General features: G+C 49.9%; 1 protein-coding gene across 1 annotated transcript in view; it reads left to right on the top strand.

Annotated features, from left to right (window-relative positions):
• The first annotated feature begins 11,683 nt into the window (after positions 1–11,683).
• Positions 11,684–23,282, top strand: part of ADAMTS12 (ADAM metallopeptidase with thrombospondin type 1 motif 12) — a 187,325-nt gene continuing 175,726 nt past the window's right edge. The window contains exons 1-2 of the mRNA XM_036310807.1: positions 11,684–12,104; positions 20,169–20,533. Of these exons, the coding sequence (XP_036166700.1) occupies positions 11,978–12,104; positions 20,169–20,533 (492 nt within the window). The 5' untranslated portion in view covers positions 11,684–11,977. The remainder of the gene's footprint in view (positions 12,105–20,168; positions 20,534–23,282) is intronic.

The raw sequence follows: 23,282 nt of genomic DNA, 5'->3' as shown, positions 1-23,282 counted from the left end.
CGTAGTTTACCCACTGCTGCTCTAAGGCAAATCCTTGGTTTGTAGCTGAGTCACTCCCACCTCTGCCTCTGTCTTCAGATAACAGTTTCGTGTGTGTGTGTATGTGTGTGTGTGTGTGTTCTCTCCTTATTAGGACACCAGTCATTGAATTGGGGTTTGTTTTCATTCAGTATGACTTCATCTTAATTGTATCTGAAAGACCCTCATTCCAAGCAAGGTCACGTCCACAGGTACCGGGGCTAGCACTTGAACATACCTTTTGGAGGATACAATTCTACCTACTACAGATGACAGGTGGGTGCACTGTGCAAAACGCTTTATCTGCATTATCTCACCCAGTGCTCACAACCAGCGAGGCTGGTACTATTATTATTCCAAATCTGATTCCCAGCCCTGAATCCTCAGAGCGCCAGAATTCTATACTAACTGCTGCTTGGCAGTTCTACCTTGGCTGCGGATTTGTCATCAGATTTCTCAATCTTAGTAAATGGCATGACTGTTCACTTAGATGTTCAAGCTAAACTCAAGAGTAATTCTTTACTTCTCCTGTTCAATATAACCCAGTCTAGTAGGTTCTGTTAGCATCTCCTCAAGAAAAAAAGCCAATCTCCTCAAACCAAAAAAACCTCCTAAATTCATCTACTTCTCATTATTTCTCTATTTTTCTCTGTATGTTACCTCTTGATAAATAACAATTTGTGCAAAACTTTATGATTTAAAACAACAAGTACTGATTATCTGTTTCTGTAGGGCGGGAATCCAGGTGCAGCACCATGTCAATGACTCATGAGCTCTCATGAGGTTGCAGTCAAGCTATCAGGTGGGGCTGTGGTTTTACCTGAATGAAGGCTTTAGTGGGAGGGTGAGGAAGCTGCCGTAAGGTTCACACACATGATTGGTGGTTGGCCTTGATCTTTCTCCATGTGGAAGTGTCCGCAGGGCTAATTCTCAATACAGTAACTAGTTTCCACCAGGGTGAGTGATGAGTGAGAGAGAACGCAGCATAAAAGGTATAGTGTTTTTATAACCTAATATCAGAAGCATCACTCCCGCCATATTTTATTCTTCAGAGATGAGGGATCAGGTCCAGTCCATACTCAAACAGAGGGGAGTTTTACAATAATATGATGCGTATGAGGCAAGAATCATTTGGGATCATCTTAAAGGCTCATGGTGGGGTGGCAAATTGTCACGGGCCCAACAGAAGACAGGATTTGAAGGGCTACTCAGCTGAGTAGATATGTCAACTACACAGGGATGGGCAATGGGGATTGAAGGTCAAGCCTCGTCAGGTGGAGAAGAATAAGAAAATAGCCCGGGTTTTCAGGAAAAAACCTCAGGAGGGGCACCTCCTAAGGGTAAGGTCTTCGCTCTATTCTCAGCAACCCAAAATATACACTTCCTTCCAGTATACATAGAACACTCACCAATACAGGCCACATGCTGGGCCCAAACCAGGTTTCAACAAATGTCAAAGGCTTGAAATCATACAGAACATGTGTTTTGAGCACACTGAATGAAACTAGAAATCAACGAAAGAATGATAACTAGAAGTCCTCAAATGCTTCAGAATTAAGAACTTATTTTTGCCATGATTAAAGAAGAACTAACATTGATAGAATGTTATAGATTATAAAATTATATTTTAAAGTAAATCATAATAAAAATATCACATATCAAAATTTGTGGGATGCAATTAAAACAGTACTTAGAGGGGAAATTTATGGCTATAAGTGCTTTTTTTTAAAAAGAAAGAAAGAAAGAAAACAAACTGACAAATCTCAGAGGGGGGTGGAGGCATGGGAAGACATTAACCAGAGAACTTACATGCGTATGTGCATTGCCATGGACACAGACAATAGGGTGGTAAGGGCCTGGGGCAGGGTGGGAACCAGGTGGAGGGGGGCAAAAGGGGGGAAGAAAGGAGGGCGGACATCTACATCTGTAATACTCTCAACAATGAAAATTTAATAAATACATACATAAAATTTAAAAACGAAGCATTAAACATCAGTGATCTGAGCTTCCAACCTAAGATACTAGAGCAGTGGTTCTCAGCCTTCCTAACGCCGCGACCGTTTAATACAGTCCCCCATGTGGTGGCAATCCCCAACCATAAAATTATTTTCGTTGCTACTTCATAACTGGAATTTTGCTACTGTAAACAATATGTAATTATATATGTGTTTTCTGATGGTCTTAGGCGACCCCTGTGAAAGGGTCATTCCACCCCCAAAGAGGTCACGACCCACAGGTTGAGAACCATTGTACTAGAGAAAGACAAATAAATTAATTTCAAAGAAAGAAGAATGGACATATTAAACATAAGAGCAGAAATATGGAGAGGGCCTCTGCTATGCCAGGGGTTAACCTTCTAGTTGCTAAATGATAGAGAGATGAGGGGAGGGGGTCTCAAGCAGCCCAGGGCGGCCTTACTCAGGAGGATGGGGGCAGGGCTTAGCCAATAGGGATGGAGACATATAAACATCTTTAAAACCTTCGGTTATACTCACTCACACCAGCTGAATATGAATATGGGGTCTTTCAAATTGATCCCACCGCCTATTGTACCACAATTATCAACGTCTCTTCACCGGCTGCAATATCCCTTCTGCTGAAAGGCACTACCATCAGCCCACTGTCCTCCCTATAAGCAAGCTCCCTTACCCCCTCTTTGTCCACTGTGTTCCCTTTGCCTAAATGGCCGTTTCTCTTCTATCCCTGTTGCCTGACTGGTGATCTGATTGTCCTGCAAGGCTCAGCCCACACATCATTTCCTTTTTGGAAGATCTTGTTATTCCTAATATTTCCTAGAGAGAATAGTCATCCTTTCTGGTTCCCACAGGACGGTGTATGAAATTTATTATAGCGCGATGACTGTCTCAGACAGACGATGATAAACATCTGCCCTCCTCTAAGCCTCCTGAGAGCTAGCGAGGTTCCACGTCTCATCCCGCTCTGTATCCTCACTTCCTGACACAGCCCCTGGAAAACTGTGTGCAGCTTGAATCCATGAGTGAGTCATCCATTCCATGCCTTTACTAACCGTGCAGCAATCCGAAAGCAGTCCCCCGTTGGAATACCCTGCCATAAACTGTAAACTCGGTTTCAAATTCTCTCCCGCCCTCCTCCCCATGTTCCACGCACTCACAACTTGACAATTAAGTGGTAATTAGGAACTTGATTCATCAGAAGATATTAAAACAAGTCTGGGTTATTTGATAGCTTTCTGAGAGCAAAAAAAGGTCACATTTTATTATTTTTCTAAATCAAATTAAAACTGGCTTAATGCTCCCCTGACTAAGTTGGAGAGAAGTCAAGACCAGTCGACTTTAGAGACTTCCTGCTCTTCGCTGGGGCAGTACCTAGGCTCATGCAGTCCCACGGAGAGAGGGAGGGCCTGGTCCTCACGCCACGCTGGCACCCCGCGGCCGTCGCTGCTCGTCCAGGTCTGAGTGGCCTAACAGAGAGGGCACCTCCATGGCCAGTGTTGCTTTTTGTGCTGAGCTCAGCTCCGGATCCTCTGTTGAGTATCTCAAGGTTATGGCCCTGATGCCACAAGACATCAGATAGCCGTCTTTGACCTCGGATGCTCCACACCCCTCTGACCTCCCCAGCCTTCCTCCCGTCCCATTCCTAAGGTGCTCCATCTTCTGGGGTTGAGCACTTCCTGCTTTAATTGTTGAAACTCTGTTTCTTTCACTGTTGAGAGGAAATGCAACAGGATCACCCCAGGACCTACAGGTTAGTGGTTCTCACATGTGGCCTCAGCCAGCAGCAGCCCCTGGGAGCGTGTTAGACATGCAAGTTCTCAGGCCACACCCAAACCTGCTGAGTCAGAAGCTCTGGGGAGGGGGCCCAGAAATCTAGGGTGCAGCAAGCCCTCCAGGTGATTTTGATGAACTAACGTGTGAGAATCACTGTCCTAAAACAAAGAAGTAGCTTTTCCCCAACTCCTACTCTGAAGCACATTTACAAAGAAACCATTAGCTACTCTTCCCCTTAAAGAAAGCTCAGGTAACAAGACCACAAGAATGGAGAGGAGGGAGAGAGTGCGGGGTGGGACCGGCTGCTTTTCCCTTCCCCGATTCTGAGTGCCCGGCAGAGGGAAAAACAAAACAGAGAAACACTTCCGCCGCAGTATACGGCTCGATGGATGATGCTTTGTCTCTTTAGCTGCCTCGCCCTCTCTGGAGGGGCTTGGAAACATTCTGGGGTCTTCCCCTGGGAATTCTGATTGTACAGGTCTGGAGTGAGATCCAGATGTTATTTTTGCAAAGTTCCCCAGGTTATTCTGACCTGTGGCCAAGGCTACAAGCCCTTCCCCTGTTGTTATTGTTTGTTTGTTTTGAGGAGGGCACTGGTCATCTTAACTCCCTGTGAACTTCTAGGCTTGATGTGACGGTCAGGGATGAAATGAGAGCATCTGGTCCTAAGTTCTCCCAGGTGCCTCATAGTCAGCATGGGGTTGGCATTTCCATTCCTTCCGTTCCTTGCTCCCCTTACTGGGGATCAGAGGGGCAGCCTAGTGTTCACACACAGGTCAGACATTTACGCCGGTGAGAAATGTTTCGACTCTCAGCCCCTGCACTCCGCCCACTTCCATCTCTGCTGGCGGTGGCCAGGGCTGATCTTGGTCTCTCTCCCCGCCACCTCTGTACCAGGTTTCAAAGAAGCATGTCTGTCTCATAGAAAATTCTGCCCCGCACATTTGTTTGTAAGCAGAAACAAAAGAACTACACAACCCTTTCTGTAAGCTTAGTGTTGTGGGTTCCCCTCAACCCTTGTGTGAACTTCAATTTCGTGTATATTGGGCTAAAGTTTTTCCGCAGCTCCCTGATGCGGTGGCTGTTTCTTTTAAGTCTCAACTTGTGTGTTTAGTTTTGTATAGTTTCTACATCCTCACGCTCACTAATAGTTTCTTCTGCAGTGTCCAATAAACTACCGATGCTGTGGAGTGTAGCTCTCCTCTCAGACATTGTTTTTTTAAACCCTAGAAGTTTAACTTGGGTCTTTTTCATATCTCTTCAACATGCTCTTTTTAAACCTGTAAAATGTAATTATTATAACTCAAAAAATACCCTCAGCTACTACTTCTGTTTCTACTGACTGACTCTCCTCATTCTGAACTGCACTGTCCTGCTTCTTCGCATGCCTGCTTCTGTTTTAATCAGATGACACACATGGTGAATTTGACCTCGTGCGCTCAATTGTTTGTTCTCTTTCAATATCCTTGCACTTGGTTTGGGGCCATGTGTAAGCTACTTGTGAACAGTTTGGTCCTTTCGAAGGCGAGACCTGAACAACTTTTATTGCAGGTTAATTTTGCCCACTTCCAAGTGATACGGAATTTTTGGACTGGAACCCAGATTCTTTGTCCGCCGAAGTCCAAGAATGAATCCACGGACAGAAGGTGATATAGCAAAGGTGGAAATTTATTGAAGAGAAGTACAGACTCCCATGTGGGGAGAGGGGACGAGTCCCACTGAGTTCCTTTTTCCTGTGGCTTATAAAGGCTGCAGATTCTGGTGCCTTAATATCCCCTCTGACTGGTCACTATTCCTTTAGACTGGTTACTATAGTAACTCCTGAGCTCAAGGTCCCCCCCCCCCCCCTCCTTCCTTATGGTTTTCTTATTCCCTTTGGGCTTTCTTCTCCTTCTGGATGAAGGGCTTCCTTCCCTTTACTTTGTAAATATAGACCTTCTGCTGCTCCCAGCTCCCTCATTCTATGGAAATGTACCTGTTGCAGCTTTTCAGCTCCCCCGTTCTATGGAAATGTACCTTCTCCTTCTGCTGCTCTGCAGCCCTGTGCTTCGCCCATGGTTCTCTTAATGTCCAAAATTTCTAAAATTTCCTAAAACCTGTCTTTTTCACCCCTAAAAATTCCTGTCTCACAAGGCACTGTCCTCTGGATGCCTGTGCACTACAAGGTTTGCCCGGTGGCCCATGGGAGAGCAAGCGGCTCCTGGCCTCTGTAATCCCTGGCACTGCCCACCTGAACCTTTCCTGCGCCTTCTCTTTCCTCCTGGTCAGAGCTGTTCCCATGCAGGGCCGAGCGGCACTCCAGGAAAGGCTCGAGGGGATCCGCTGCAAGTTTCTGAACCGCTTTCTGCGTGCAGCTGTCTCCTGTTGGGGCAGGTCTCCCCTCTTTCATAGTCCGTCCTGCAAACTCCTAGCGACGCTGGCCAGTCTCCTCAATGCAGACACACCACTGAGTGTCTGGGGTCCCTCTCCCTGCACCACAACCGTAGTAAGGGTAGGCCAAGGAACCGTAGGGCTCGCATCACTCGTTTGCCTTCTCAGGGAGCGTTGTCTGTTGTGTGAAAACCATTGTTCACCTATTTTACCCATCATTTTTGTAGCTGTTTAAGCTGAAAGGGCAAACTGCACTTCTGTTAGTCCATCGAGGTTGGCAATGGAAGTCTCTCTGGCTAGATATTTCTGCCCTGTTTGTACAAGGTTGGGAGTGTCTCTATAACAGCTCCATCAAGCCGCATCGCTTCAGTATTCCAGCGAAGGAACATCTGGTGTTTATCACAGATAAAAACAGTTAAAGTCGTTTTAGTTGCTGACTCGTGGTGTGAGCTTTTGATAAAATGTTGCCTCGCTGTCCTCCAGGTTCATATTCTTTTTTTCTAGGGTGTGAATTAAGAGGAACACACACTAGTATTGTTGATAATAAAGTATTTTGAAGTACATTATCCATATCATATCCCTCCCCTCCTTGAAACTGTGTGCAGGCCTGGGGTTTGGGTCTCTCCTGTCAGATGCTCACCGGTGGAGTACCTGCCATTAGATCCTTTTTCTTGTCTATTTTCCAGGATACAATGCTGGGGCCAGAACCATGTGCAGGCAGGGGCCTCAGGGCACTGCCCCCCGCCCCCCCCCCCCCCCCCCCCCCCGCAGTGGCCAGTACCCACCTCTGCTGAGGTGTGTATGGTGTTTCTGTTGTGACAAGCACCCATTAGGTGGATGTTAGCAAACCTCTTTTTGCTGTGGTGACTGGTGATTTAAACAGTTACATTCACTTTCGGCAAATCTGTAAAGGAGTGTGTTTTATCCCTGAGGCAAAGAGAGGAGGGGATAGTCTCATCCTGAAACCAGAATCTACTCCCCAAGGTCAGGCGGAGTTAGGAACAGAGGGGTGTCTCCTTGGCCTCAAAGTAGGTCATTCCTAGAACCTTCCCCACCAGCCCCCCCCACCCCCACGCCCATCCTCTGATCACATATTCATTTTTGGCATTTTTGCTTGAGAGAGATGCAAACATGAATAAAACATGGTCCCTGCACCTATGGTTTGTAATCAAGTGGAAAATCAATTGTAACGAATCACAAGATTCATTAACTTCAGCCTTCCTGCCCAACCGGCAGCAGCTGCCCGCTCTCCAATCACCGCTTGAGCGCTTGAGAGCTTTGCTTCTTTCTAGAGTCCTTCACAGGCACCTCTCTGCCTTCCACGCTAGCGCCTGTGATCGGTGCGCATGGCCCTTGTACTTATTTTTCTCACTTCAGGTTTCACAGACTCCATCACTCTATCTGTATACAAATCACCCCCCACACCCACACCCACCCACCCACACATCCACACACACCTTTGAAAGGTGAGTCACGACACCTGGGTTTGATCATGGCCACTGCCTTACGGCAGGGAGCAGGGACTGAGCCAGTACAGCCCTTGGCTCTGGGAGGCCTGTCAGGAGACGTGGTGGAGAGAAAGCAGGGCCGCCAAACAGGTAACTAACCCGTGAGTTGGGGTGTCATCTGCAACCCTCCGAGGGGCTATGAGGCACCAAAGGGGGCGGTCCCGGCAGCAGCGTTTGCAAAGCTGGCCCAGGTGGGTGCGGTGTTAGCAGAGGCCTCCAGCCCTCGGCCCCTGTCCCCAGAGTCCCAGGAAAGGGCCGCTGAGAGCCTGGCGCTCTGTGCGCTGAGGAATCAAAGGGCCGCCAGCGTCCCTCTCCGGCTGCAGTGATAACCCAGCCGCCTGGACGTCTGTTGAGACTCTGCACAACCATAAAGAGAGCTTTTATCTTAATCCAGGCCTAGCGTCAAAGCTGATTTTTTAAAAATGATTTTGATGTGTAGGTTTCAAAGTTACTCTATCTCAGTAGTTCTCAACCTTCCTAATGCCACGACCCTTTCATACAGTTCCTCATGACCCCCAGCCATAAAATTATTTTCGTTGCTACTTCATAACTGTAATTTTGCTACTGTTATGAATCGTCATGTAAATATCTGATATGCAGGATGTATTTTCATTGTTACAAACTGAACATAATTAAAGCATAGTGATTAATCACAAAAACAATATGCAATTATATATTCAATATGTGTTTTCAGATGGTCTTAGGCGACCCCTGTGCAAGGGTCCTTCGACTCCCAAAGGGGTTGCGACCCACAGGTTGAGAACCGGTGACCTAGTGAGTGGAGTTAGCATTCTCTGTCATTCACTTTTTTCTTTCTATGCAATTGAGTAGGTGGAACCAGGACTCCTTTCCTGCCCTTGCCTCTGGTTTGAGCAAGTGAATCACTCCTTAAAAATAATCCCCTTATGTAAAACAGGAGCTTGCCTTCCTTGATCCCTGTCCTTAGCCTGCCTATTGTTCTCCACTGTTCTTATCACTACCTTACCTATTGTATATTTATTTGTCTGTTTCTCTCTATTCCTCTGTCTCCCACGCCCACGCTACATCATATGCAAGCGTGAGGAAAGAGGTTTTTGAAAGGGCGAGGGCTACACCCTCCATCTTGTCCCGAGTCCTCCATGTTGGGGCAGCAGCCACGTGCTCAGCAAGCACCTTCTTCCCGGAAGCCCAAGCCTCTGCTAGCCACGCCCAGGATTTCTTTAAACTAACCAATGACAATCAAGGGACGTGCGCGCCATAGATATGACCACATCCTGTGTAACAAGACCCGACTTGCACCTGGCCAATCGGCAGGGCCCACAGTCATCTCTCCTCCCCTCACTCCACCCCCCTATTAAAACCCCTTTTTCCCACGGGGCTGGCACTCTCGTCTCGCCGTTGAGGCTGGGAGCCAGACCCGGGTCTGTAATAATAATAAAGACTCTCTGCTTTTGCATTGGACTTGGCTGGCTCTCTGTTGGTCTATCGGGAATCTTGAAATCTGGGCATAACAGTTTTGACTATGTTATTCATTGCTACCTTCCTAATGTGTGGACACAGTAGGCAGTCAATAAATATTGTTCACTGAGTAAATGAAGTATTCTCTCTTTTGCTAAGGCAGTAGCACTCAAAGTTTCCCTGATTCATTTCCTCCCCCATTTCTTCCTCTCCTTGGGAACAACAGACACACTCTTACTAAATTCAGACTCGATCTTTAAAGCAGACTAAAATAAAGGGGCTGGTGGCCATGGGGTCCAGGACCAACATAGGACCAGTCTGATAATGGCAACACCCATGGCTGTCAGCCTAAGAGCTCAGAGACCACCAGACAGGAGCACTCCACTGTCTGCTAACTTCTCATTATCACGCTTCTCTAATTTCCAATTCTACAGCATCTCCGCCGAGCGCTTAATTATTTTAAAGAATGACAGCAGGCTGTTACACTTGATGATTTTTTAAAATTTAGACACCATCTCAAACTTAGAGAAGTTGGAATGAAGTTAAAAGAGAAAAAGGACATTTTGTGCTCTGAATCATTTGAGAATAAATTGTCAACTAGGCGGCCCACCGTTCCACGCACCGTCATGTGTACCTCTACCAGCAAGGAGGGTCTTCCACGTGACCACAGCATCGCCGTCGGGACTGGCAGGGGGCCCACAGGGCCACGCAATCCTCCCTCCCCTTTCAAGTTTCTAACGAATTGTTCAGCGATGTCCTTTGTGACAAAGGGCCCAATTCAGAGCTGGGCTGCATTTGGTTTTCCTATCTCTTCGGTCTCCTTTCATCTGGAATTGTTTTCCAGTTTTCCTTGCACTTTCGTGGCCTTTTGAAGAGGAAAAGCCAGTTGTTTTGTAGCCTCTCCCTCAGTTTCTGTTTGCCTGATGCTTCCTCGCTCTGAGAGGCAGGCTGGGTATCGCGGGCGGAGATTTCACGAGGCGATGCTGTCCTCAGTGAAGCCTATCGGGTGGCACGCCTGTGATGTCCTGCATTACTGATTTCCTCGCCTTTCCCAGCCGATCTATGACTGGCCCACGGCGACACAACATAAGGTGTCCTATCACACGCTGGGGAATAAGGGCCGCAGATGGAATCCAGGTTGCGGAGCAGCTCACTTTAAGACGATGCATTTCATCCCTGATGCCTTTCAGCAACCAGGGGATCATCCTGGTAGGTCCTGGTGGCCCAGGGTAACCACAGGGTCCCTATAAGTGGAGAGGGAGGGAAAAGAGACAGTGACGGGGGAGGTGACACAAAAGGCTCAACAGGCCATTGCTGGTTGTGACAACGAGGAAGAGGGCCATGAGCCAGGGAATGCAGGCACCCCCTCTAGGAGATGGAACAGGCGAGAAAAGGGATTCTCCCAGCGCCTCCAGGAAGGAATGCAGTGCTAACATCTCCTGGATTGGAACCCCACGAGCCCCGTCTCAGATGTCTGACCTCCGGAACTGTAAGGTAAATAAATTTGTGGTGCTTGAAGCTGCCAAGTGTATGGGACGTTGTGATGGCAACCATAGGGAACTAACAAGCCCTGGAAGTGCCGGGTGTATGTGTCCGGTCTGAGGTTCTGCAGCCTCTCCACCCAGGCCTGCGAGGACCACCCTGCAGGTGGGTCACTGCTTTGAATTGGCTGCCCCCCCCCCCCCCCCCAATCAAGGTAACTAGTCTCTTTCTGGTTGGATGAGCTGACATCCCCAGCCTCTGGCTCGGTACATGTGGTTGGCTGGGAGCCATGGAGAAGCAACATGGGGCCAAATTCCTCCGGATGGAGTAAGGGGCCTGCTGAAGTCCAGAGGTGCACAATCTTGGCTGGATTATCGCAGCGAGTTCTCAGGAAGCCTGGCAAGCTCCCTGGTTTGTGGCATTCTCTCCGTGAAGTGTAAGCCCCTGAAGGGCCACCCCCTCCCCCGGCAGCATGTTGGGGTGCCCCCAGAGAGACGGACACCTCCTGGGGCTGACTCGCTTCCTCTCCTCTCCTCCTGGTGTGCGTGGGGAGGCAGAGGTGGGCTAGGAAGGGTGGGTAACAGAGGCCGGAAGCCCAGAGAGACCTGCAGCCTCCGAGTGGCTCCTCTCACTCGGTCCCCCCACCTTTTGTAGCAGGAAGGGACTAGTCCAAGGTCAAGCCAGCGGATGGGCGCAGACCGTCTCCCTGTGTGTGACCTGGCAGAGAGAAAAGTTACCTCTTACTTTTTCACATGGGCGTCCCAGCTCGCCCTGCAAGGGAACCCCAAGATGTGAGACCAGCTAAGGGGTCTCAGTGGAGTGAGGGTGTTAGGAAAAGTTTGGGAACCGGGAGGAGGGCGGCCGGACAGGGGGCAGCACTGAGCTGGGGAGGGCAGGGCAGGGGGCGCCGGCAGGCTCTGCGCTCCAATCTTCCTCCCGCTTGTGGCCGGGCGAGGGGCTGGCCTGGGGCCTCTCCCAGAGTCGGAGTCCCGCCCAGGGTGGCTCTGGCGGGGCTCCCCTATTTGGCCGGCCTGCCCGGGCTCGGGGCGGGGCCGGAGGAGCGGGGGTGGGAGTCCCGGAGGAAGATGCGCAGAGCCCGCCGCGAGGCGGGACGGACGGAGAGGGGTGGGGACCTGGGTGGGCTTGGGCTGCGCCCTCCCACCCCCAGCCATTGCACACCCCGCACCCCGCAGACGCTGTCAGCGGGAAGCGCTCCCCTTTCTGCAGGCGGGAGGGGGTCGCGGTAACGAGCCCCTTTCTGCTGGGAAAAGCGAGGGGGACACCGGGGCAGCCTCCCGCTGCTCGCCCCACTCCTGGGCCATGCACGCCGGCGGCTCCCCGCAGGGCCCCGGGAGCAGTTCCTCCAGCTGAGAGCTCACCCCGGCGGCGCGGCTGCCCCCCGACACCTGAACCATGCCATGCGCCCCGAGGAGCCGGCTCGCGAACCTCTGGGTGGTGGCCCAGCTCCTGAGCCTCGGGGGCCCGGGCCACGGGGCAGCCCCGCAGCCCGGCCAGGTGCGCTTCCGCGACCGCAGGCAAGGTTGGTGGCTTTTCTCTATTTCCTTGGAAACCCGGGGATTCCTGCCCGGTGTGAGTCGGCGGCTCCCTTCCCTTCCCCCACGCGCTGAACTCTGCTGAGTTGGAAGGAAACCCGAGCCCGGAGCTCGGGAACTAGGGGTTCTCGGGCTTCAGCGTTTCGGGGGCGGATTCCTTCAGTCCCCCCGAAAGGTAGGTGTCCCCCGCTCTCTGCCCGGATGCCGCCGCAGCCAGGACCCCAGAGGCAGCGAGTAACCCCGCACCTCCCTCCTTTGTGTCCCCCCTGAAGCTGCCTGGTTCAGCGCCCCAGTTTTCAGATTCTGAACACGGACTGATTTTTCATAAAAGTTCCAGCTGGGCCCTGGCAGACATTGCGTTTCGAACTGTGGTGAGGGAAGCGGGGTGTGAGGCCGCCCCCTGCTGCGGGAGCTTGGCTGGGTTTTGGTTCCTGGAAAGATGCAGGGCTGTGTTTTAGAAATGTCAGTCCTTCTGGGGGGACTGGACGCTCCAGGGGCCCACCTTGCCCTGCCCACCTCCCGGTCACAGGCTGGTCTCTGTGGAATCTCTGAAGCCCCAGGCCCTGAAAGCGCCCGGCAGCTGTGACACCTTGTTGTGACCCTGCATTCTTTCTGACCTTTCTGACCTCACAGCCTGGAAGGCTGGTCCTGTTGCCTCCGCTAGTGCATTGGACGTGCTAGTGCATTGGACGTGCTAGTGCATTGGACGTGCTAGTGCATTGGACGTGCGGGGTCAGAGACTCCTGTTTGGGGGGGAGTTCGTGGTGGCGGGGAGCAAAGAGCAGAGCGGTCCGGCCACCAGCAGGGCTGGGGCGCCCCGTGTCAGCCCACTGACCGCCCACCCTTCCCCCTGGTGCAGGGCTGGGGCGCCCCGTGTCAGCCCACTGGCCGCCCACACCCCCCTGGTGCAGGGACCCTGGGCACTGTCTCTGTTTCGTAGACGGGCACCTGAAGCGGAGAGCTTATGGCCTAGCAAGAGGTGGAGGGAGGTTTGAACGCAGGGAGCCTGACTCGCTGGCCTCCTACCATCCAGCAGTGTTGCCCAAGGGCAGCGCTGGGGGCAGCGCACACAGGCGGGCACAGCACACAGGCGGGCACAGCACACAGGCGGGCACTGCACACGCAGGCGGGCACAGCTCATGCAGGCGGGCACAGCACAGCCCTGGGCTAGCTCCCTGGAGCCTTGTGTCTGCTGACTGCGCTCAGGTCCTGACTCAGGTCCTGGGAAGCGTCCACAGCTTCCTGAGCCCCTCTGGCCCTAAGAGGGGGGGGGGGGGGGGCACAGCCCCGCCCACCCTTCTGCGGGTTTCCATGCCCGCATTACAGACTCCAAAGCTACTGGCGAGCTCACCTGCTGGGGGGTCAGGTCCAGGGTCAGGAGCCGCAGGGCCAGCCCCGGTGCTTTTCTTGGATTCTGGGCCCCCAGCGCTGGGCTCCGAGGTCAGGCCACCAGCCGCCAGCACTCGCCTGTGTAAACGGCCCGATACCATCTCCCACCCCAGTTTAAAATAGCAGCGTCTGTTGTTCTTTGCAAAACAGCTCCTTTGTGAAGAGTCTCTCCTCAGTACAGCACAGACAAAGCCTGGGGGCCCTTCCCGGGCGTTTGGAGGCGGCTGGGTTCTCAGACACGTTCTCCCAGCCCGGCTTTCAGCTCTGTCCCCGCAACTCCTGGCTTCTCCCCTGGACCGTGGGAGATGGTCGCCCTCCCGGCCACCCTGAGGGCTATGCCCTGAGCCTTTGACATGGGAAGGGCTGTTAAGTGCTCGGAGCTTATTAGCGATGCACGCATATTTCAGGTTTTAAAAATAGTTTCAGATTTTAAAAGCCTCTTCCCTACATAGTTGTCCTTAATCCTCATTTTCCCCGAAGGAGAAGTTTCTGAGCGGAGCTCCATTTGGGACTGAGCTGAGAGCAGTCAGAGCAGGACATGCCGAGCTTCCTGGAAGTAGGATGGCCCGGTGTGCTTCCCGGTGAGCTGCCTGCTGCTTCACCATTAGCCCGTCTCCCTAGACTCCCACTGGAGCTCTGAGGACATTGTCGAATTGCACCCGCATTCTGAGCACTGAAACTTGCAAATTACTTTAGGTATCACCTCTCCCATCCTTGTTTTTACAGGTAAGGAACGGGCGGTCTAGGTGGGCGGTCTGTCAGCATCTATCCACTGAGCACCTACCCACTGCTGTTTCACCAAAGGGGCGAAGAGTCCCACAGCTGGAAACTCACTCAGACCCTAGGTAGCCAGTAAGGTTCTTTCTGGGCCTGAGGGCCGGGCAGAGGCAGGATTTTAGACGGAGGAAGGAGTACAGAGGTCAGTCCAGCCCTTCCCGGGACCAGAACCAGGCAGATGGACACACTGCTCAGTAGACTTCCCACATGGCTCAGTTGTGCAGTGACTGCCACAGGGTCCCCACCAAGGATCAGAACCACCGGAAATACTCCTCTTGCTCACCACCCTCTTCTACAGCCAACGCTGCCCCCTTGGGCGAGCCGTTCCCTGGACTGTTTACAAGTCCCCGGCCACTTCTGGGGCCTCTTTTTCTCCTGAGAGCTCCATGAATCCAACAGGGCAGGCCCTTGACCCCATGTTAGAGATGTGCTCTGGGCTGCACACACGTGTGGGAACGCTGGGAGCGTTGCCATATTTCAACACAAATGCTATGATCATGCCCTCATACCATTTGCAAAAAGCAAATTCTGCATGGAGAAAGTGATTTTGGACATTGAAGCAGAAATTTTGGACTGGGCAGGATGTCCCGGATTCTTTGTCTGCCAGAGTCGAAGAATGAATCCACGGACAGAAGGTGGTCTAACAAAGGTGGAGATTTATTAAAGAGCAAGTACAGACTCCCACGTAGGAAGGGGAAAGGTGCCACTTAGTTCCTTTTCCCTGTGGCTTATAAAGGCTGTAGAGTTTGATGCCTTGATATCCCCTCTGATTGGTTACTATTCCTACTGTTCTCTTGGACTGGTTACTACAGTAACCTCTGAGCTCAAAGGTCAACCTCACATGGGACGTGTGAGGTTCCCCCCCCTCCTTCCTTATTGTTTTCCTATTCCCTTTGGGCTTTCTTCTTCTTCTGGATGAGGGCCTCCTTTCCTTTATTTTGTAAATGTAGATCTTTTGCTTCTCCCAGCTTCCCCTATTCTATGGAAATATACCTTCTGCTGCTCTTCAGCCCTGTGCTTCTTCCATGGTCCTCTATTTCCAAAATTTCTAGAATTTCCTAAATCTATCTTTTTCACTCCTAAAAATTCCTGTTTCAGACATTTTCTTAGTGTAGGAAGAGACTTCACGGTTTTGGTATTTTGTGTGTTAACAATAATGAGCAAGGACGCTCTGCAGGTTAATCATGGGGCTGGTGAGCAGATCCAACCTCCTGTGTTTTACAACTTTGAAGGGACCAACGCGATTCTTCACATTTCCACACGCATGGTTTTCTACATGAAAACACAATGGCAAGGTGATAACCATCTGTGGAGGATAATTACGAAAATAAACCTCCCCTGCCGAAACCGGTTTGGCTCAGTGGATAGAGCGTCGGCCTGCGGACTGAAAGGTCCCAGGTTCGATTCCGGTCAAGGGCATGTACCTTGGTTGCGGGCACATCCCCAGTAGGAGGTGTGCAGGAGGCAGCTGATCGATGTTTCTCTCGTCGATGTTTCTGGCTCTCTATCTCTCTCCCTTCCTCTCTGTAAAAAATCAATAAAATATATTAAAAAAAGAAAAAGAAAATAAACCTCCCTCACAGGAATGTCATTGCCCTTTCCAGTAAGGAGTCTTAGGAATGCAATTGCTCTCTAAGATTTAAATAAATGGCCACAGAGTTAACCTAAAACCTATACCAACCCGCAGGGGCACAGTCCTCACCTCTCTCCTTTCTAGGCAGCGGGTAGGAGACCACTTGGCCTTTTCTATTTTCAAAGGTGCCAACGGGCTCCACTCACAGTTTCTCATCACGTGTCAGAAGTTGTGGTTTCAAACTGAATTTTAAACACGGCAAGTCGGCATTCAGGGCTTGGAATTTATTTCCATAAACCCCAGTGTGGACCGTGATGTCCTCAGGGTGCGTCTTAGCCTCCCCTGGCTCCACTCTGGGGCTCAGCGGCGGGCCCTCGAGGAGCCCTCAGGCTTTGGTCGGAGGGCGGGCTCTGGGGCCAGCTCGCCCGGCACAAATCCTCCCCCATGTTGTTATTTTTAAAGTGGTGGGAATGGAAGCCAAGACAAGGGACACCGTTAGTAATTCCTTCCCCGCAGAACTGTGAGCATTCGACAAGACCAAGTGGTGTTGCCTTAATGCTGTGCTTGACCATAGACATGGTAAGAATTAGGAGCTGTGACTATTTCCTGACATCTTATTTCTCCATTCCGATTGAGGAGGAAACTGGTCCTGCAAGGCGTGTCAGGCCATAGAAACTGAACAATGAGCTGCCCTGGGGGGGCGGGGGGTGAGGGATGGGGGGGTCTTATGCTGGTGCCAGGACAGACCATTGATGTGGCCTGACAACTGGGGGCCTTCCTGCAGGGCCACCAAGAGGGCAGGGAGCATATCTGCAAGACAAAGACCCCAGCGGGATATATAAAGACAGGCTCTCCGTGTGTTTCTTCACTCTGATTTGGAAATGATTCCCGGAGTCCACTAGTGTAAATAAACGGGGTCCCTCCCTTTCTCTAGGAAGCGTGCTTGGTATTTCTTTGCTCTTCTGTAACACTATCACATTGCCTCTGAACTCTTGCTTTCTGTTGGCCAAGGTATAGCTACCTAATTCTACAAACTAAACGCCCAACAAGAGGGAGCCAAGGTGAGTGGGGGCTTCTCCACCCTCTCTGCTTGGAGGTTACATGTATTTATGCCACAGAGATGACTGGTAGGCAAGTTTCTGTCTTTAGTACCAGTAATAGCTAGTGAGTGCTCCTTGGCAGGCACTGTTCTGCATCTATTTGCCGTGTTAATACGTTGGATGAGCACAACGCCCAAGGAGGTAGACACTGTTACCATGCCGAGGGCATACACGAGGCAACTGTAGCTGGGCCACCCCCATTAGCCATACTCCGTTCCTGGCCTCCTGTTTCCATTCATCCCTGTGGCCTGACGTGGCTTTGCTGCCTCCCCTGCAATAACGTCAAGAGGCAAAGCCAGTCTTATCGCCCATTACTCTGCCCAGTGGAGGCAATTCTCAGCTCCGTTTATTGCTGCGCAACTAGAGGCCTCTTCAAGAAGTCAAGCAGTTCCTTGCTTGTTAGATCACCATCACCGGGGGCCATGCTATTACCTCTACTCTGGTAAAATCTCTGCCAAGTGCAGCTGCATATATGTACATGAAGTCCTGGGGCAAGGACATGATTTTGCAATAGGAAGTACAAGATTTTAATCCAAGTGCTGTTGCATATTGGCTCTGTTCTCCCTTAGGCTCAGTTTGTTTATGATATGGGGATACTAGTCTACATCAAGGGGTTATTGTGAATACTGAATGAGAAGAGACTGACGGCACCTAGCTCATAGCAAGTGCTCATTGAATGGCTACAGTAATGATGATGATATTATTGTATAGCCACCTTCTGCTGGTGCTTTAATAAACCCATTAGGTTAAAGGCAACTTGGTCAAAAGTTGTAGATTTGCTTGCTCTTTTATTCTTCAGGAAATAGGTGCTTTAGCTTTTCATTTATACTTTCAAAATTCATACTTAACTCTTTGAGTTGTATCTTCAGAGTCAAGCATTTTGTATCTTAAGGGATACAAGATCTGCTCCTGAGAGAGGGAGTTGGCATCCGGACACTGGCCACTGGCCACGGACAGGGGGACCATTGCACGGTGATGCTCTCTGTACACAGCTGAATAAGACTCCTGCCTTTCACTTCACCACACTGCTCTAACCCTGGGGGAGCCAGAGACTTCACTACAAGTAGCAGAAGAGATGAGAAACCCAGGAGACTTAGCAACAGCAGCCAACTACATCCGCCCCACCCAACCTGGCCATTCCTCTCCGGAGCGCTGAGCTTGGAAGGGCGGGAAGCTCTGACACTAAAGAGCCCAGATATCCCTGGGGGAGTGGGCGGGGCAGAGGACTGAGTCAGTGTGACCCCTAGTTCTTGGCATCATAGCATCACTAATTTGTGCAAAACCCCTTTCTTGCTTTATTTATCTATGCATTCTCTCCCCCCCTGCCTCATTCCCCACTTTCATTCTTCCTCTAGAAAACCATTTTAATGGGTTCCACATGTATTTTTTGTTTGCGTATGCCCTGGCTAACTTTGTAGTGTTGTTTCTGTGTGCACGTAGTTTCCATGAATGTAAATGGCTCTGTATTAACTCGTTTTGTTTCGTATTTTTCATTGAGCTTCGAAGATCCGCCCATGTCACAACGTGGTCTGTTGTTCCTAACTGCTGTTGGAAGCAATGGGTCTGGAGATTTTACACCTAAAAATTGAGACAGTTTGTTAGTACCTAAGAGGGAAACTCTGTGCTCTGTCCCAGATTTCATCCAAGGCGGAGATGAACCTCTCTACAAAGTGTGTTTGGAGGCAGTTGTCTGGGGAGAAAGGTCTTGCGTCATTGGACCTCAGCAGGTCCAGTTCTTTTAATTAACCAGCTACAAACGTGTCCACTGCTCCATCTGTGCTGTGTGGGGACAGACAGTATAATAAACAAAAGGCATTGTGAACGGAGGCTATTCTGGGAGCTACAGAAAGTAAGGACATGGGGGTTGAGAGGAGGCAGAGAACAACTTCAACCAGGGACATCAGGAGAAAGAAGAGGGAGGATTGGAGTTGGGACTTCAAAGCATAAACAGGAAAAAATAGGATATTGATAGAGAATGTGAGCAACATAGAAGTAGTTGGAGAAATGACATGAACAAAGTAATATCAGTTAGAAAGTGTAAGTACCGCTGCGAGGAGGCCAGGAGGGAGGCAGCCCCCTCACTCCCTTCCTTCCTGACTGTTTTTTGTTTTCTTTTTACCTATTTTTTACCTCAAGCAAAATATTAATTTATCTTACTGTTGATAGTTTGCTTTAAGTAGCCTGTAATCCATAGTTATATTACATAGTTATATATAATCCATAGTAATCTATCACTCCCTAATAGATTCCTTGTTATTCTCCATCATCAAGATGAGGAAGCAGTGGTGGGTCTATGTGAGGAAATCCAAGGTGCACGTGCTCCTGTGTGTGGAAGGAGTGAGTGGTCCTGTTTCGCATTGTTAAGGTGGCAGTTTTCAGATCTTGCACCCATACCTCAGATCCTCATAGATTCACTTACCCTTTCATTTCATACTAGAGGCCCAGTGCACAAAATTCATGCACGGGTAGGGTCCCTAGGCCTGACTGGTGATCAGGGCTGATTGGGGCCTTCCTTTCCCAGGGATGCCAGCCAGGGCTTTCCTTCATTCCGTGCCGCTCCCCTGGTGGTCAGCACACGTCATAGCGGGCGGTCAAACTCCCCGTTGGTTGAACTCTCAAGGGGACAATTTGCATATTAGCCTTTATTATATAGGATATTTTTTAAAAAATAAAAAAGAAATACCCAAGACCCTCTAAGCTACGTTGTGGACCCCTTAGGCTGTAACAGTTGTGAGGGTCGTCAGAGTGTATATGATGTTGCTGTGTTTTTGCATTTTTCTTCAACCTGACTTAACAGAACCTTCCCAAGGTGCTTAAACTCCTTACTAGACAGTGAGGTACCACCGTTTGTATTAATGAACTCTAGACTTGAAATGCTCACGTTCGTCCTACTGATCTTGCCTTCCTCCTAAAAGTATTCCTCATGAATCCATTCTCGCCTTACTTTGTCTCTGGTGAAACATCTGCCATCCAGAGCTATGCCTTAGTGTCAGCCTCAATGGTCACGCCATTGGGGAGGGAGCCCGTCTCAGTTGTTTGGGGAATTTAATGTTGACAGTATTTGTATGGTGGGAAGGATCTCGAAGCTTCAAGTCAATAGTGGGGTCTTGCAATCAACAAGCTAAAATCTAGGTTCCAAAGGGAGAGCATTGGCCTTGCTACAGACGCAGCAGGGATCTCTGTTTTATTCTGTCTCCTTTTTATTTTTCCAGAGCATTTCATCAAGGCCCTGCCAGAGTACCACGTGGTGGCACCCGTGCGAGTAGACGCTCGAGGGCATTTCCTGTCCTATGGCTTGCGCCCTCCCTTCACCAGCAGCAGCAGGAGGAAGAGGGACTTGGAGAGCCCAGAGGACTGGGTGTACTACAGAATTTCCCACGAGGAGGAGGACCTGGTTTTTAACTTGACGGTCAACCAGGAATTTCTTTCCAAAAGCTACATCGTGGAGAGAAGGTATGGGAACCTGTCCCATGTTAAGATGGTGGCTTCCTCCGCCCCCCCCTGCCATCTCCGGGGCACAGTGCTGCAGCAGGGCACCAGAATCGGGACTGCAGCTCTGAGTTCCTGCCATGGACTGGTGAGTGAGTGCCTGGCTCCATCACCTCCCTCCCCTGTCCCCCGACCCCGGGCACCTTGACCTGCACACCCACGGCCGATGGGTTCACAGATGCGGTCAACACATGTGAATTGAACACTTATGATGTGCATGATCGTGGTCTCTAAATGTGTTAAGGAGAAGGTGCATGAAGTTAAAAGTCAGTAAATCTGGGGGATGGAGAGGAAGGGCCCTAAGTAGCAGGGGAGTCCAGCCTGCAGCCAGGGTTGAGACACTGCTCTCAATTGCTCCCAGGCTGGGAATAGAACAATGGGACCTTCTCCATTGCACATGGTCCTTGCAAGCTGGGAGAACCACCATGTGGGTGTTTTCAGATTCAGATTTCAGACTCATACTAAATTTAGGAGCTCAAAGAAGCAAATATTAATTAATGGAATTATGTGGTAGTAGCCAAGACGATGGAAAATTTTTAGATTCAAATCATTGAGTGATTTTTGCCAGAAGAACCAGTCCACTGGGATTACTTGGGAGCCTTTCACACACAATTGGAGAATCAATGGATGTTTCTAAAAAAGGCACCAAGACAGAAGATGATTTGACTATGAGTGGTGGCAACATAACGCAATATACAGATCATGTATCATAGTAATGTACACTCAAAATCTATATGACCCCATTAACCGTGGTCACCCCAATACATTTAATTTAAAAAGTCACCAAGAGCCCAATGAGTTTCTTTCCTTTCTGTGAGGACACAAGCTGGCTGGCGTCAAGTTCATTTGCTCACGTGCCATAATTCGCCAGTGCCCACCTAGAGTGGTCCTAGTCAAAGGGTAATGGTTGGGCTGGCGTCTGATTTTTCCTGATCACTTGTCTGGGGTTCCATGTCCATGGTATTCATTTGGCCTTTTATGGAGGGATGACCCACACTTAGACTCACAGGATGGCAGGCGTAGGGTAAGCTGGTGCTAAGCCTCCTGCCCTGAGTGGCATCTGGAAGGCTTTCTGAGGAGGGAGGCACTGTCATGTGCAACGGACATCTGCGTCTCATTCCTGTGGCTCAGGCGGGCACAGTGTGTGCTTTGATGTGGTCCTCCTAATGCTAGAGGCTGCGTTCTCGTGGAGTTGTCTCTAATTTGAAGTTCTCTGTTGGAGCAGACTCAGATGGTTGCAAATTGAAGACCCAGAAAGGCCACCCATGACAAGGTGTGGCGTGAACATCCCCCTCCACTTAATATCCTCTCACCTGGCTCTGTCCCCAACCCTGGGGGCTGCCTTCAGACTGAGTTAGCCCATCCCCAGCTTAGCAGCCCTCCCTCTGTCCAACTCAACCATGTTCATCACCTTTTTCCCCTCAACACTTCTATAGCTTTCAAAGTACAGAATTTATTTCTTTATAACAAATAATGTTTATCAATTTTTTTTTTTTTTTAGAGAAAGAGGAAGGGAAGGAGAGAGAGAAACATTGTTTGGCCACCTCCAGTATGTCCCCGACTGGTGACTGAGTCCACAACCCAGGCATGTGCCCTGACTGGGACTTGAACCAGCAACCTTTTGGTGCACAGGATGGTGCCTAATCCACTGAGCCACACCAGCCAGGGAAGAGTTTATTTCTTTTGAACAATTTAGTTGATTTGTTCCAGTCTCAGTTCTTTGAAGGAGAATCCGTGTTCTTTAATCAATTAGGCTCGGAAGTCAGCCTCAGTGGGAGTTGTGACCTGTGAGGATCTTGGTGGGTGGCTTTGGATTTGCTGCTACCAGGGCCCTACAGAATTTGTTCTAAGTTAGTTTATTGTTAGTATTTCAGTTTAGGTTTTTGTGCTTGGAGGATAGTTTAAACCGTTAGACTTCACACTTTTGTGGGATACAGGATTGGGGTTTAGACTCCTTATGCCCCCCCCCCCCCTTTCACCAAGGGCTTGGTTTAGGTACCCACCACCCAGATTGTATATCTGAGTCTGGAAAAAACATTTGTAGTTTCTGTTCACAATCAGGGGCAGTCTTCTCGCTCATGCTTTATTAAAGTAAAGAGGGTTCTTGGCTCTGTCCTAAACCCAGCCTCAATCAACTCCAGCCCTTGCTGGGCACTCAGTCCTGACCCCTAAGCTGAGTAGCTGGGCCTGGCTCGCTCCAGGACATGCAGCCTCAGCTCCCACCCACCCCTCCTTTCCCTTCCCTCCTGGCATTCTGAGGCTTCCTTTCTGGTTTTGAGCTTGACTGTGGATTACAGTATTGAAAGATGTTATCATTTTTAGTGTGTGTTTATTTTCAGTTAAATATTTTATTTGAAGTAGTTGTAGATTCATATGCAGATGCCAGATTTAAAAGCAAGTGATCCCAGGGACCCTTTGCTCACCTCCCCGACCCCCAATGGTAACATCTTGCAAAATCACTCCACAATCACCATGCCCACCATTTCCATCACAATCCCTCGTGTTGTCCTTTTATGGTCACACATTTCCTTCCTGCCCCATCCCTCCTCAGGCTTACATTTTATATTTCAGTTCATATCCATTTGAATTAATTTTTGTTCAGGGTGTGAGACTTAAGTAGAGGTTCATTTCCTTCCTTCCTTCCTTCCTTCCTTCCTTCCTTCCTTCCTTCCTTCCTTCCTTCCTTCCTTCCTTCCTTCTGCCTGTGGGTATCCAATTGCTCCATTTTTAAAAAAAGGCTACCTTCCTTTTATAGGATTGCTTCTTCACTTGTCAAAAATCAGTTGGACATGGTTTTGTGAATCTGTTTCTGAGTTTTATGTTTTACCCCACCAGTA

Source organism: Myotis myotis, unplaced genomic scaffold (assembly GCF_014108235.1).
Source record: "Myotis myotis isolate mMyoMyo1 unplaced genomic scaffold, mMyoMyo1.p scaffold_m19_p_5, whole genome shotgun sequence".
In the NCBI taxonomy this organism is placed as follows: Eukaryota; Metazoa; Chordata; class Mammalia; order Chiroptera; family Vespertilionidae; genus Myotis; species Myotis myotis.
This window is presented reverse-complemented; position numbering and strand designations above follow the sequence as displayed.